The 15,801-nt window shown below is 55.5% G+C and overlaps 1 protein-coding gene across 19 annotated transcripts in view; it reads right to left on the bottom strand.

Moving 5' to 3' along the window:
* The window catches only part of FOXN1 (forkhead box N1), a 28,247-nt gene that overhangs the window by 8,519 nt on the left and 3,927 nt on the right, over positions 1 to 15,801 (bottom strand). Inside the window, exons 1-5 of one of the 19 annotated variants that reach the window (XM_070562682.1) lie at positions 12,345 to 12,437; positions 5,644 to 5,795; positions 4,830 to 5,288; positions 2,355 to 2,465; positions 388 to 518 (exon numbers count right to left, since the gene is read on the bottom strand). In XM_070562682.1, the coding sequence (XP_070418783.1) occupies positions 388 to 518; positions 2,355 to 2,465; positions 4,830 to 5,288; positions 5,644 to 5,766 (824 nt within the window). In that variant the 5' untranslated portion in view covers positions 5,767 to 5,795; positions 12,345 to 12,437. Of the gene's footprint in view, positions 1 to 387; positions 519 to 2,339; positions 2,469 to 4,829; positions 5,289 to 5,643; positions 5,796 to 12,344; positions 12,438 to 15,801 lie in introns of those variants that run through there. The other 18 variants (XM_070562679.1, XM_070562668.1, XM_070562678.1 and 15 more) reach the window with 18 other exon arrangements.

Genomic DNA, 15,801 nt, shown 5'->3' with positions numbered 1-15,801 from the left:
TATCTCCACTAGAGCTTTGGGGTGGGGCTTCTCTCTGCATCTGAGGAGGGAGGGGAAAGGGGGCGAGCACCCCGCTTAAATTCTCAGTCCCAGGCCCTGGGCCCCAGGAGCATAGAACTCAGCGGGCTCACCCCAGGGCACCAGATCTGCAGAGTCAAGCCGCAGAAATGGCTCCGCAGGTTTAGACAAGAGGTCAGAGGTGACCTAGTCTATCCCCCTGCCCCCAAGCAGGAATTCCCTCTCCAGTGGGGTCTTCTCTGGAAGCCCACTGGGTATGACCTCTACCCCCTGCCATCATCCTTATACCTCAAGGATCCCAGGCCTCAGTTTCCCCAGGAGTCCTCTCACCCCTCTTTCCTTCCCTGCCAGGGGTGCTGGGAAACGTACCTGTAGGAGTAGATGGGTTTTGGGAAGAGAGGCTGGTGCCCATCGGTGCTGGCCTGGGGTGCGATCCGCTGGTACGGATAGTGTGAGGAGCCCAGGTAGGGTACAGGGTAGCTGCCACCACCTGGTGAGTACTGTAGAGGTCAAAGGGGCAGAGTGGTTGCCATGGTAACCAGTCTTCCCAAGGAGGGGGTCCTCCCCCCATCACAGACATCCAGAGGGGGAGCTGAGGCTAGATTATTTTTCCCCTGGTCATGGGCTCCACCACCCACAGTCATGGGCTCCAATGGCAGAGCTATCTGAGGGAGCTGGCCAAGGATGTGGACATCTGAGGGCCTGTGAGGAGATCCACATTCCAGAATTCAGGATCTCAGAGGCCTCAAAGCTCCCTTCGTGCAGCTCCTTCCTCTGAAGCCCTCAAGGTACTCTGGGACGCAGCCTGGCTGGGCTAGAGATTGTGGGGGGCAGCCCTGGCCCCTGCCCTCCTTCAGGCAGGCGCTCGTGGCCTTCCTTGAATCTCTGGGAGCGGCGGGGCTGGAAGTGGAATGTCCAGCCTGGGCGTTTGCTGGGCACTGCCACCTTTTACGAGTTTCAGTGGCTCTTTGAAAAGGCTGGTCACGGTGGTGGGCAGGTGGGGGTGGGAGGTGGTTTTACAGCAAAGGGAGTGGCGGCGGTGCCAGGGATGGTGTTTTATGGGGGCAAGGGAGGGGGGGTGGTAGGAGACTCTGACTCCCCCATCTGCTCTAGGCCGAAGTGCTCTTTCCAGGTCACCCAAGAGGCACTTAGTGCCTGAGTCACCCTCTCTGTAGGCTCCATAAAGCCCTGGGTGCGGCCATCTTGTTCGAGGAGGGGGTGCGGAATGCAGAGGGCATGAAAGCAGGGCTGGGCATGGTGAGGCCATTTAAGGTCTGGTAGCCCCTTAGCCCTGCTGTAGCTCAGTCCCTGATGGGCCAGGCTGCCTCAGGGACACCCTCTACCCTGGGTCAGACCATGAGCCTCAGGGTGGCTTTGGCCGTTCCAGCCAGGCTCCTCACAGCAGTGAGGATGACCCCTCATGTGTTCCCTCTGCTTCCCCCCATCTCTTTCTCCACCCACCCCCCCCAACAAAGCAAGCAGTCTGACCTTCCCTCGTCTCCCCTCACCCGCCACCTTCCTGCCTCCCTGGTTTGGCCAAAGACAGGACCAATGCCAAAAAGCTGGGAGTAGAACCTGCTCCACAGGCAGGGCCTGTCTCAGTGCCAGGCTGCAGGTGGATGGAACTGGGCGCTGGGCAGCCACTTGCTCCATCTTGCCCGGTGACTCCTGGGAGCAGCCTGGCTGCTCTGGGGCTCTTTTCTTTCTCTTTTAAAAAAAACCTCCATCCGTGCCAGTGTGGGGTAATTATTTGGCATCCTGTAGATCTGGGAGGAGCTGAGGCTGGGCAGTGGTGTGGGCAAGGTGGAAAGGGCCAAAGATGATGGGAACTTGGAGCCTCCAGGTGGGAAGGTCCCCTAACCTCACACCTGGTCCTACCCTGTCTAGGCTAAAGGGAGGTTTGAGGCCAAGGCCACGTAGCAAGATGGTGGCTGACCCAGATGGGAGCCCATTATTCTCTGCCCCAGTAGGCCTTATGGATCACCCTACACACTTCTTTCCTTTCTACCTCTGTCTTGGTCTGGCTCCCTCCTCCCTCCTTTTCTGGTTCACCTCTGGGCCCTGCCCCAATCTTAACCCCACTCTTTTTTCTGAGACTTCTCAGGCCCCGCCAGGGTCTCAGACAAGCCAGACCACCCCTAGAGAAGGGCAATTGCATCCCTCCCTATGAACTGCTGTCCCCTACTCAGGATGGCTTAGCCTGCAGTTCAAGGCCTTGCTGCCCTTATCTACCCAGCCAGGTGTGTACACACACACTCACATACACACCGACACGCCGCACACCCACATAATATCCTGAGACCCCGTGGAAGCACGCCTACCTGCCCCAGACCCACCTGGTGGAAGGGGGGTTGGGAGGGACAGTACATGTGCTGCAAGGGGGGCTGGTAACAGTACATGCCAGGACCACTCTCCAGAGCTGGGGGCTTGACCTTGACTTCCGAACCCTGCTGGAAGGAAAAAGCACATGACCAGTCTGGGCCTTATTTTTCTTCGTTCCTCTCTTAAGTATCTTGAACCTTACACAAAAGCAACCCCTACTCTTCCTACCTCAAAGTTTATTCCTGGAACACAGAGAACAGAGAAGGGCAGGGATTTTCCTGAGGGAACTCAGCAAGCTAGTGATGGAGCTGGGGCTGGAACCAAAAATGCTCCCTACCCCCACCCCCCCCTCACTGCAGGTGAGACACTCAGGCTGGCTGTCCAGAGAAGTCAGGGAGACTTGTCAGTCGCTGAGGCTGCGGTAGGGCCGGGGATGCACGAGTGTGTAGTGCCAGACCCCACTCCTCAAGCCTGCTTGCCGGTTCAGAGCCCCCAGCCTCTCAGAGCAGGTCTGCGAAGGACACCCGGGAAAGGCCGCAGCTCCAGAATTCCCACTGCAGAGCCTGGTGAGGGGAGCATGGGAAGTGGCCAGACAGGTCAGTCCAGCTGGGGCCCCCAGGGCCTGCCGCTTCCTCTTCTGCAAAGCCCAAGGAAACTGCAGCAGGCTCTCTGGAGGGGGCTGGTGAGTGCTCTCTGCTCTGTCTCCTGGCCACCTGCAACTCGGAGCCCTTGCTCCCGGCTCCAGGAAGTTTACTCAGATGCTGGTCTGCGTGAGGTCCATGGTACTGTCTCTCTCTGGCACAGGGAACCTGCAGCTGGTGTGACCAGACTCTGACTTCCTGTGGATCGTGAGCCCCACGTGGAGCCCCCAGAGCCTAGCACAGAGCTCTCCCATGAGTAGGGACAGGAAGGGTATGCAGCTGGGTCCTGGAAGGGGTACAAGGCCAGGAGGAGGCGGGCCACTCTTCCTGGGGTTACCACCAGGGGCCCTGGGCACCAGCATCTGGGCCCAGGGGGTCAGATCAGCTGTGAGTGCTTTCTGGGCGTGCCCTGAGGTTGCTGATGCAGAGACTGCCATAATCATAGAATCTCAGGCCTGGAAGGGCCAAGAGCACTGGGTCCAACACCCTCATTTGGCAGATGATGGGGCTAAGCCCGTAGCAGGGAAGAGATGTGCCTAAGGTCACCCAGCGAGTTGACCAGCTAGCTGTGGGTCTCGGGGGCCGAGCTCTTCTCCACTGTGAGGGAGGGTGAGGACATGGGCTCAAGTCTCAGCCTCACTTCTTACAGGCCGAGGGACACCTTGGGCAAGTCATTTGGCTCTATGGAGCCTCGGTCTCCTTATCTGCAATATGGGGATAGTGGGAACTCTTTTAGAGGGTTGTCATGAGTATTAAATGGGGCACTCAAAAGAAAGCATCTGGCACAGTGACCAGGGGCTGGCACTGAGTGGACATTTAGGGGGAAGTAGCTGATATGATGGTGCCCTCACTGTGAGCTGCTGTCAGGTTTGATGGCCTGAGGAGAGGCCATCAAAGGGCCCCAGAACCAGAATTAGGTCTGGTCTTGGCCACACCTGGTAGATGCACAACCCCATCTCTATCTTCTAAGCGTGGGAAATAGGCCTTTCTTGGGGGTACCTTGGGGACAGAATGGGAGTCTGTTTGAAAGCAGGAGGTGAGGAGGGCTGGTGGGCATCTGGAGTAGGCGCAGCCCCGGCTGAGCCCACTCAGTGCTCACTACCTCAGGGACCTCCAAATCAGAGCTGGGCAGTGGGGAGCAAAGCTCCCTTTAGCTTTCCTCTTCCCAAGGCAACAAGCCAATGAGGCAGGTACTGTTAACCATACTTTTCAGATGAGGCTCAGAGAAGTTAAGTGACTTGCCCAAGGTCACACAGCTCTGTGGGTATGGCTGTGGAAGGACACATTGACATTCCAAGGTGCTTTCAAGGTATTCCTATGAATACACTCAGGCCCCAATCTGGGCAAAGAATGGGAGCCAGAACGTCCTATGAGGAGGCTTAAGTCTTCTCTCAACTCTGTATGCTGATGCTAGAGAGGAGAATATTGTGTTATGTGGCTCCTCCCTAAACCCTTTCTCTTGGCCTCTGGAATGTGTTTTTCTTCTCACATTTGCATATGGGCGTATAGGTCTGGCTGGGGATTCTTCATATTTAACAATCAGAGAGAAGTCACACACTGGAATCCTGACTCAGGAGCCTCTGGGAAGCTGCCAGCTTCCTTAACCTGACCTCCCCACCTGGCCCCCTTCATGCCGGGCCGGGCCAGGTCGGCATCCTCTCCCCAGCTGACCTGGAGGCCCAGAATGAAGCCAAGAGACTCCAATGCTCTGAGCTTGTTGCTTCTCTTGTGCACACTGACCCTGAGTGGAAAGGTCTGGAAAGGAAGGCAGCGAGTTTGACCTCAGAGGACTGGTTGTAGGCTGCTGGGAACTGGGACGGGGGTAGGTGGCGAGTAGGGGGTACTCACCAAGATTTGGGGGCTGTGCTCCTGGCTGGGGTAGGGGATCCCGTTGCACCAGGCCTCTGCTGAGAAGCCAGGCAGGAAGGCCTCAGCTTCCCCTACTTCCACTGGGATCTCCTCGAAGGCCTCCAGCGCCCCTGGGGTCTTAAAGGAGTGTCCATCGAGGGCCAGGGCGGTCTGGGCCTCGGGGAAGATGTCCTCATGGAAATGCCGCTTGTATGGGTGAAAAGGCACATGGCCGCCCTTGAGGAAGCGCCCAGGGCTGCCTGCTGGGCCCTCCTCAAAGCCAAAGCCAGGGTACTTGTCTGAGGTTGAGAGCCGGAAGGGGCCCGGGCCAGGGCCAGCTGGGCAGTGGACTTGCTCGGGGCCTGGTGACGCGATGCTGGGGCTGTGGGGGGGCAGTGACGGTGCCCTCTCTGGAGGGTCATCAGGCACAAAAGATGAGCAGCTGAAGCCGGCATGCTTCTGGGGTGGACAGAGAGTAGAGAGCCTGTAAGCGGAGGCTGGACCAGAACCCTACTCTGTGCTAGGGTAAAGGAGTTTGTGGCTGAGGTCTAGGGAGCCCCCAAATGATGGAGGAGACATAGTCTGCCCTTGGAAGCCCCAATCTGATGAGGGCACACTGTTCCCAAACCTGGGGTGCCCCCAGTAGGATGGATCTACAGCCCTGTGCTGGGAAAGCCCCAGACAAAAGTGGATAAGCAGGGGGCCACAGCTGCACATTTCTGGATCTTGGAGTCATTGGACACTTGTTTGCTGGTGGAAGGGACAAGGCAGACCGCAGGAGGCCTCAGCCCAGGCCTGGGTGCCAGGTACTTACGTTCTGTGGTGCAGGGGAGCCCGGGAGGCCCGGTGCCTGCATGAGGTCCCCTTGGGGCTCGCCCTCCAGTCTGGCGGGGCCTGGCAGCGTGACGTCAGACTGTGGCGGGAGCAGTGACACCATCACCCAGTCCTGGCCTCGAAGAAAGCCAGCTGTGATGAGAGCGAGGACCAGAGTCCAGGGGTGACCAACCCAAAGTCGACCACCTCCACTCCCACCCCATCCCTGGTCTGGGACCCCAACTCCAGCCAGACTTCTGATGAGAGAGAGAGAGAGTCAGACAGATAGACAGACAGACAAAGAGACAAACTGAGAGAAATATCAGAAACAAAAGGAAGCAGATAAACAATGTGAGAGACAGAGCAAGAAGCACAGAGAGAGAGAGAAGACTGGTGGGGAGAGAGGAAAATGAGCCAGTTCGGAGCCCCCCAGACTCCCCAGGAGTGCTCTCAGGCTCTGCAGCTACAGAGTAGTGAACCAGGAGGGGTTCCCAGTGAGACCCTGCCTCTGGCTCCTTGGCTCCGTCTCCTGTCTCCACAATGAGAGACTGGGCTAGGTGACCATGGCAAGCAGTCTCTGTTCAGTGACTGAGCAAGTGGGTGGTCCTGAGAGGAGGGGGAGCTGGAGAAGGGGTCAGGCCCAGGCCTGGTGCGGCAGTGACCCTCACAGTGCAGGTGACCCAGCCCTCTGCAGAGGCCAGGCCCGCGGTACCCACCTCCGGGGCCTCAGCCTGGCTGGCACGACCACAGTGTGCAACTGGGGACTTGTGGGGACCTGGTTGCCTATGCCCCCATGAGTCTGGCACAGTCCCGGGGATGCTGCCACTGGCCCACTGTGGAATGTCTGGCATGGGCTGTCTTCTCCTATGTCCTCCAAACTCCATCTCCACACCTGTGACTTTGTGCAGGTCACTGTCTCTTCTGAGCTTTTGTTTTACCATCCAAAAAATGAGGGGCTTGTACTAGATGACATCTGAGGGCTCCTTCTGCTCAGACCTTCTAGAATTATAGGTGGAGTCTGTCCCCAGCACAGCCGAGTGGCAGGAGGACTCGGCTCAAAGCCAGCCTTTGCCTTTCCTTGCTAGCTGTGTCAGTGAAGCTCTCTGAGCCTCAGCATCATCATCTACAAAACAGGGAGAGAGGCAGGGCCTCCCTCATGGGGATGCTGCATTAAGTGAAACCATGCTCACAAAGTATTTAGCACGGTGTCAAGCACATAGTAAGTGTTCGATAAATGCCAGCTCTCGTTATAAATATCATCATTAGTATGCCTCTTACTGCGATTATCTTCCTCAGCTCTCTGCCTTCCTTCTCCACCACCTGCAAAGGGTAGTTCCTTTTGAATTTACTCCTCTTTGCCCAAGTAGTCTCTGGTAAAGGCTGGCTATTATGTCAAAAATTTGGAGAATTTTCTTATTGATTTGTCAGAACAAACCTGTGAGGAAGGTAGATTATTAAGCCCACTCTTCAGACAAGGAAACAGGATCAGAGGGGTTCTGTGACTTGCACAGATCACACAGCAAATCCTTGATAGAGTCGGGATTCGAAGCAGACCTGTCTGACTCCGGAGGCTGCACTTTCATTTACATGTAGGAGGCTACAGTTTCATTTGGTGAGGGTCAGAGTGGGATGGGATAAGCTGAGGCGGCCAGACAACCAGAAAAGCACGAGGTTTACACTTACCCTTCCTACTCAAGCCCCCCTCAAGCAGAGCAGAAGAACTGCTTTTCCCGAGCCATGCTCTCCCGGGAGCTCTGGGAGGGCGGGATGGCCTCATGGGTCCCATGGTGCCCTGCCTGGGGTTGGTGCATCTTTGTTAAATAAACCGTATCTTTCATTTGACAGGGGAGTAATGGGGACAAGGAAGGGACGGTATTTGCCCAAAGTCCCTCAGGGGATCAGTGGTGGAGGGGCTGGTGGCTGGGGTCCAGGTGGAGGACTGGTGGGAGGCTCTCCCGCGCCCTTCAAGAGTCTCCCCCGCCCCTGCTCCGTGTCCCGGCGCCCGCTCACTCGGCACTGCTAAATGTGGCGTGACCGGGGAAGCGCCGAGCTGGCCGTAACTGGACACCACAGTGGAGCAGGCCTGGGGCCAGAGGTGCAGGGCAGCCCATCTCCAGCTCCGCATGACCGCCCGACCTGGCTCCCGCTCCCTGGACAGCTCCTGGACAGCTTGGGCCTGCCTGCCACGCCTGGCCCCTGCCCAGAGCTGCTCTCCCAAGGCGTTCTCCAGCGCCTCCCGAAGCAAGGCTTGGGTTCCCCCCACCACCCACCTCCGGGTCTCAGGCTTTGTAACTCACGGCGCGGGGGTCGCGCTCCTCTCCAGGGGCAGAGTAGCATGTGGTCAGGAGCAAAGGTTTTGGATTTGGGCTGACCTGAGTTTAAGTCTCAGCTGTGTCACTTCCTGGCTGTGTGACTTTGAACAAAGTGTATAATTCTCTGTATCTCACTTTGCTCCTCTAATAAACGGGGCTTGTGGACCCACCTTATAGGGTCATCATGAAAACTAAGTGAGATGAGGTGTATAAGCTGCTGGCACATAGAAAATGTTCAAGGACACATGTCATACATCTGGCTTCAGTGGATAAATGTGGCTGTGGCCTCTGACCCCAGACTCTAGTTTCCCTGATGGTCTCGCTGCTTCAGGCCTGGGGACATGGGCTAATGAGCCCATGCCCAGGTGGCAGCTGTCCTTGCTAGCTCTACCCTGTCTGCCTGGCCTTCACCCAGCCCGGTCTCGGAGGAGTCAGACCCCAGCTCTGCTCCTCTGACACATGAAGCTAAGGAGGCCTCTCTGAGCCCCAGCTTGGGCCGCATCTCCCGCCGAGGGTTTGGCCTCCCCAGAAGGACTCCTTCAGCCTCTGCCTTACCCCCATCCTTGTCCCAGCCCCTATAACGTCCCAGGACATTATCTGTAGCCCTTGCTGAGTTCCTGCATGTCAGAGGCCTTAACTGAAGACTTCAGTTTATAGCCATGACATTCATATCCTTCATTGGCTTGCCCAAACCACCACCCCACCTCCTCCAACCCCCAGGGACAGGATTAGGACCTGGGAGGCTATGCAGAGTTCAGAGGCCCACTCCTTGGTTTTCACTGAGGATGCAGAAGTCCCTGAATGGGCCTCACTGCAGACTTTCCTCTGGGTAGGTTTTGTACATCATGACTCCTGATTCAGTGACCATGGTAGCCCCTTGGTTGCCTCAGCTGAAGCTATATTCTACAGATAAGGAAAGGAGGCCCAGAGAAAAGGTTAAGTGACTTGCCTAAGACTGCACAGCCCTGGAAAGAGGGAGTCCTCCACCAGCTGCATTCTAAGGGCCCTTGTGCCTCAGGGGCTGGGCAGAAGGTCTCTGATTGGTGTATATGGCAGGCTCCTGTCAAGCACAGGGAAGGGCTCACTGTGGGGGGAGGGATGAGGCTGGCTGGGCCCCTGACCCCTCCCTGGAGCAGCCGGCAGAGCTTCCGAAGTTGGATGATCTAGTTCAGAAGCTCTAGAGTCAGGATTGGGTTTAAATCCCAGAAACTGTGGGACTTTGGTTGGGCAAGTTGCTTAACTTCCTTCTCTAGGCCTCAGTTTCCTCATCTGTAAAATAGGGCTAATAATACATACCCCTCTGGAGGATTAGATGAACTATTGCTTGTAAATAGTTTAATGCATAGTATATGCTCAATAAATGATAGCTATTACTAATAATTAACAGTGGGACAGAGTTAATTTGAACCATGAGCTCTGGGGGTGGGGGAGGAAAGCAGAGGGAACTCCTCTTTCCTGCCTCCCACTTCCGTCTCCCTGACATCCTCCTCCCCTATTGGCAGAGGCAAAACTTCCCTCCTCTTGACTCTCTGGCCTCAGAGATCATTCCAGCCGTTCCTCCGTGGTAGAGTGGCTGTAGAAACTCCCAGAGATTTTTCTGGGAGTAGGAAGGGGGCGGGGTGACTCTTGCTCTGGATCCCTCAGGAGGCCTCTCTGATGGCTCCATCCAGAGCCATCTGCATTCAGAAGTAACCTTTCATTGAAGTCTAACCTCTATCCTACCAGCTTCACTTTCAGAGAGCATGATGAGAGGTGTGTGCAAATATGAGCAAACCAGTGCAGGAGGTCCAAGCAACTCTCCTCCATTTTCAGATCCCAGGAGCTACCCCAGGTGGCCCTCATGACCCTGCCACTTAGTGTGAGCTCCCTCAGCTCACAACCTGCCCCCTTCCCGGGCTGGAGCTGGGCCAGGGCTCTCCAAGGTGGATCGTGCCCTGGGGTAGCTTCGACTGTAAGGATGATTGTCATCACAACTCTACATCTATAAAGCACTCTGCAGTTGACAAAGCACTTTTGTATGTATCATCTCATTTCATCATTTCTTTGCTTGCCCCGGAGGGTAGCAGGTATTGATCTGCTGGAGCCAGCTGCTATGGGCTCATGAGAGCCAGTTGTGCCCATCTCTTCCTAATTTCACATTCAGTGAAACTGGCCCAAATTGGCCCAAATTGGCCATGGTGGGAGTATTTCCCCACGGAAATTAGCAAATACTACAAGTCAAAGTTTTGGGGATTTTTTTCTTCTGTTTTTGGAGAGCTGGTTGGTGAATGTTTATTAGCATACCACTGGTAGGGGTCAAGGTCATTAAGCCCATTTTTCAGGGGAGAAAATTGAGGCCCAGAGAGAAGTGACATGCCAGGGCCACATAGCTAAACTGAAAACAGCATCTCTTGATTCTCAGGCCTCAAGAGCCCCAACCACACCCGCAAACACACACAGTCCAGGGGTACAACCCTGGCACAACATTAGCTGAAGACCATTTCGGTATCTGGGCATTCTGTCCACCCTCTGCTCTCAGAACTTCTTCCGTGATCCTTGGGGAGTGGGAGGGTAGGGGTGGGGATGGAGGAAGTAGACTCGATCTTCCCTGGAGTCAGAGGGAAGAAAGAAATGGCTCTCTAAACTGAGTAAGGGCCATGATGGGTAAGAAATTCCCCAGAAAGCATAACAGGATCAACAACGACCACTACTGAGTCCCTGCTCTGTGCCCTTCTCATTAACCACCGGGCCCTGTGCCCCGTCTACTCAGCACATCTCCCCACCTCTCAGAGACCCTTTTCCTAGTGCCTCAGGACTCAGTGACTCAGGGAGTGGGGTCCACGGGATACCCTGTTTGCCGGTTGTATGACCTTGGACAAGTCACTTCCCCTTTCTGTACTTAGTTTCCTTATAAGTAAATGGAGGCACAGGGACCATTTGCATCTCAAGATGCTGAAGCTGGTCCTGTGGATGTGTATATGGTCCACAGAGTTGTCGGCAGGGCCCTCACCCCTGCTCTGCCTTCAAGAGGGACGTCCCTGAGGAAATCCTCAAAGGGACCAGGTACAGATGGGTAAGTTATTAAACTCCATAAGGGAGGTGCTGTATTATCATCCCCATTTTATAGATGAGGAAACTGAGCTTCAGAGAGGTTAACCCGACTTGCCCAAGTTCACTCAGCTAGCAAATTATGCTCCCCAGGATTCAGACACAGGCTTCAAAGCCAGTGTGCTTAACCACTATGCTACACGGCCCCACCTCAGGAACACCTTAGTTTCCTTGCTCATACCTGGAAGCCAGAGTGGCAGCTAGGGGGCAAGGTTGGAGGTTTCCTTGGAAGGGTGTGTCCCGGCCTCCCCTGTGGGCAGCCGAGTCACAGAGGACACCAAAAGCCCTCACTGGGTTCTCCATACAGACTCCCTCCTGCCCGGGCTACCTGTCCTTTATGAGAGAGGTGGAGACAGTGCAGTTCCGCCTTAATGGTTTCTGTTGCTGGCTGCGGCAGCATGTTTTACAAGGGGTGGGGTCAGTGCCCAGTGCTGCCTGTGGCCCCACCCGGGGCTCCACCCGCCTGTCTCCTGGGAGGGGTCCCCTGGAGCTGCTGGGTAATTACCTAGTCGGGGGTGGCAGGGAAGGGCCTGGGGGCCAGCTCCTGAGGTTTAAGCACCCCAGGATACTGGCAGTCTGGGGGAGCAAAGAAGGAGGGGGTTTCTAGCTCCTCTCTTCCCATCAAGATCGGGCTTCTGAGGCCAAAATTCTGGCCCCTCTGGCTCTTGACCCTGTCTTGGTTTCAGGAAATGGGTCAACTGCCCCTGCCTTGAGATCTGATGAAAGTGTGTTGAGAGGCAGCTACAGACAGAAGGGGCAGGGGGTGGAGTGGGGAAGAACAAAGGATGAAGAACAATCATGTCCCCCATGTGATGCTTTCCTCAAATCTGAGCCACTGACACCTGCAGCTGAGTCATTCCCATTCCCCAAATCAGGGCTCTCCGAAGCTCTTCAGTCCTTCCCCTACCTCTGGAAGTAGGCTGGTCCTAGAGCATTGCTCAGTATGCCCATGCTGAAAAAACACTTGAGCCGCCTTCCATGCCTGGGGCTGACCCGGAAGTTCTTTCAGATATCTTCATCTCTCTTGTAATCGTAGTCCTCTTGCCCTGTCCTTCCTGACATTCACTAAGGGACCCTTCGGAGACTAGGAAATGGCAATGGGCTCATCCTTTCTCCAGGGTGGGTCCCAGTCTGGCTGCGGATGCCTAACTCCAACAGCTTCCCGTTCTCCCACTCTCCTTTCCCCAGCACCCCTTCCTTTCCACCATCCCTGGCCACCTCTGGGGAGCTTTCCATCTCTCCAGCCGTCCCAAGCCCCTGCCACCCAGCCCTGGCCCCAAAGGAGCTGAATCCAAGCACTCACAGTGAATTCTGGGCCATGGCCACCATCACGGCTTCAGGGAGTCATTCAGCCCAGTAACCTCCCAGGAGCCTCCATCGAGGTATAAATACTCCCACATGCCTGGACCGGCCCCCTGCCTGAGGGCTGGGGTGGGGCTGCCTCCCCAGGCCAGGCAGGCAGGTCACATGCCCCATAAATGCCACAGGACCACAGGGCCTTCCCAGCCACCCTGGGGAAACCAACTGGGGACTGACTTCTCAGGATGGATGGATGATGGATGGGTGGATAGATGGACGAATGGGTGGGCAGATGGATGGATGGATGGATGGATGGATGGACTGATGGATGGATAGGTAGGTGGGTGGGAGGAGAGATGGGTGGATGGAATGGACAAATCAATGCATGGACAGATTGATAGAGAGACAAATGACAGGATGGAAAGGTGGACAGATGGATAAATAAACAGATGGGCAGACAGTTGGATGAACAGACAGTGGGACAGATTGATGGGAGTCCTTGACCTCCTGTGGCTGCTTATTTGGTAGAAGGGAAGGAAGGGATGCTTGGTTTCAAAGAAACAAGTAATGCTACCCCTCAAAACTCCCATCCATCCCTTTCGGAGACACACCTACCAGGACCCCCTTTCTCCTCTGCTATGGCTACCTGGTCTGAGAGATTGGCTCTGCTGGGTTCTTCTACATCTTAGATGGCCCTTTCTAGAGACCTCCTACCTAAACACCCCCAGCCCCCAGGGATCTTATTGCTCTTACTCTCGGGTGCCATTCATGGTCTTTTCCTCTCTCCTCCCTACTCCAGAGTCCAGGCTCAGGGGCTGTGGGCCCACCTCCAGATCTTGCTCCCAGAAGCAGGGTCAGCTTGCCCTCCAAGGTTAGCAAGGGGAGGAGGAGGCGAAATTCTCAATTCTAAGAACATGAGCCCCTTAGATGGGCAGTTCAGGGAGAAGGTGTCCCGCACCCTCCACCTTTCCCAGGGACTTTTACAGGCATGACTGGGTCTGATGGTGAGAACAGACCTGGCAAGAGACTTGTAGATGGGCAAGGTGACCTAGAACCTTTGGGGGCCTGACCAGAGAGCGGGTCTCCTTGGGGATGGGGACTTCTTGTCTGCTTAATCCTTTCAGGGGAGAGTATGCAGAAAGCGGTGGTCTGAGGCCTTAAACACTGGTTTCTACAGAAAAATGTTTCTTCCAATCTTCAGTCCGCCCAGCTGTGAAAGGGACCAAACAGTAGATGATGAAGGGCTGGCCTGGCAACGTAGTGGTTAAAGTTTGCTTGCTCCACTTGGGCGGCCCAGGGTTCGTGGGTTCAGATCCTAGGCACGGACCTACACACTGCTCATCAAGCCATGCTGTGGGAGTATCCCACATACAAAATAGAGGAAGACTGGCACGGATGTTAGCTCAGGGCCAATCTTCCTCACAAGCACACACAAAAAAAGAGTAGATGATGAGCCAGGGAGTGACTGGAGGAACAGGGGGATTTTTCACAGATCATGAAATATCACCTTCATCCTTCCTTACAACAGGCTTCCTCCAGCCCTGCTGGCTGAAGGAGGGTGGAGAAATCAGCTGGAGGATGGGACGAAATTGGTTGCCTCTGAGAACCCATTAGCTCTGGGGTCCTGAAGTCCCACCCTCATAATGAAGTCACTCAGGGCTGAGCCTGGTGGTCTCACCTCCAGCCTCCTGAGGGCTGCACCGGTAACTGACTGCTGAGCTGATTGGCTGTGGTGGCGGATGGCTAGGATTTGAGCTGGGAGACCAACAGGGATGACTGGGACCTTGTTTCAGCTCATCCCCTAGCTGGGCATTTATCACCTTGGAAGCCCCCAGCTGCCCTACAAAGCCCCCCTTTTCCCTCACAGGGAGTCATTCTGACCAAGGACCCCAGAAACATCCTCTCCCATCTCTGCCATCAGTGTGTGCTCATCACGGGGATGAACCTCCTTCCCTTCTTTATAAAATGGGATCCTCATCTTTGCCCTATGTACCTCACCTGGCTATCCTGGGGACTGAGTGAGAGCCAGAATGTCAAAATGCTCTGAGGAACATAAACCAACACCATCTTGTCTGCTGTCCCTGCCTCCTCCCCCGGGTCCCAGGCTCCTGGGATCTCAGGAGAGGGATGGGGGCTGAGATCTTTTCCCCTTCAATCGTTTGCTCTTCCCAGAGTGCTCCCCATGGGGGTGGTCAGGAGTGCTCACATCCAGCTGGTGGGACTCTCTCTGCCTGCCCACCTTAGTAGGGGCATGAGATGGCTCAGGATCCCACCATTCCTTGAGCCAGGGGCCTCTCGTGCTTTGTACATATCATTATCAGAAGGACTGCTCATTATTACCAATCTGTTATTAGGGATATTAATTCTGCCACCACTGCTAATAATACAGATCTAGTACAAGACAAGTACTGATGCAGCACCTCCTCCCCAACCCCCACTGTCCAGCGTGCATGTGTGCACACATATGAGGCAGACAGTAAGTTAACTGCTTGGACTTACCAAACTTTGGAGTGAGAAAAGCACTGGGAGGGCCTCCCACTCAAGCCCCTTTCTATTTGACAGGTGGGGAAACTGAAGCGCCACCAGCAGAAGGGATTGCTGCCTGCTCTGCAGGTGCCTGTGCAACAGCCCTTCCTCCAGGCACCTGGGCTGGGTGAAGCTGCCTCTGAGGGTACAATCATTCCCTCGCCCATCTGAGGAGAAGGATGTGGAGAGGTGGCATGTTCTGGGGGTGCTTCCCTGAGCTCATCCAACTCCTGGGCTCCAGCCCCCACCTTTCTCCCTTGACAACCCCAAGATCCTCCTAGGCTTGTTGTTGTCAACCCGAAGAACTTTCTCTCCAAAACCCTCGCCACCTCCAGCAGATTGGACATGTTCATGGGAAGGCCCGGAGAGGCCAAGCCTCCTCTCCAAAGCCACATGCTCTGTGGGGCCCAACATGGGCTCCAGGAATCCCTCCCAGAGGGAGCTGGGGACGCTTCTGACAGTGAACACTGCTGCGGTCACCCCTGGCTCTGTTGGGGGTAACTGCTAAGGGCAGATTCTGATAACTGGGTTTTCTGATCATGGTGATGTGTGTATGCCCTCATGCACATCCTGTGCCTTCCAAGACTGATGGGCTGGTGTAGTGTGGAACATGGCTGTGGAATTTACAAGTGTGGGTGGGATCTCCAACTGTCTCCGGGCGATCCAGTTCCAGGGACACGCCCCATTCAGGGTGGGTGTGTGTGTGTGTTAGTGTCTGGGATGGCTATAGTTTGCCTAAAGTGGTAGTTTCAGACTGGGGGCTTGAAGTTAACTGACCATGCATCGTCCCAGGAGCATGGGTTAGAGGATTAGGGTCAGAACTCCCAGTGGGCTTTCTGTTGCATCCTTTGGGGGTCTTGCGGGTACCTCCCACCCCTTGAGCTTCCAGAATAGCTGTGAGAGCATGGGTTCCCTTCTCTCTGTGACTCACCGTT

Source organism: Equus przewalskii, chromosome 10 (genome assembly GCF_037783145.1).
Source record: "Equus przewalskii isolate Varuska chromosome 10, EquPr2, whole genome shotgun sequence".
Lineage (NCBI taxonomy): Eukaryota > Metazoa > Chordata > Mammalia > Perissodactyla > Equidae > Equus > Equus przewalskii.
The sequence above is the reverse complement of the archived record's forward strand: the minus strand, read 5'-3'. Positions and strand labels throughout refer to the sequence as shown.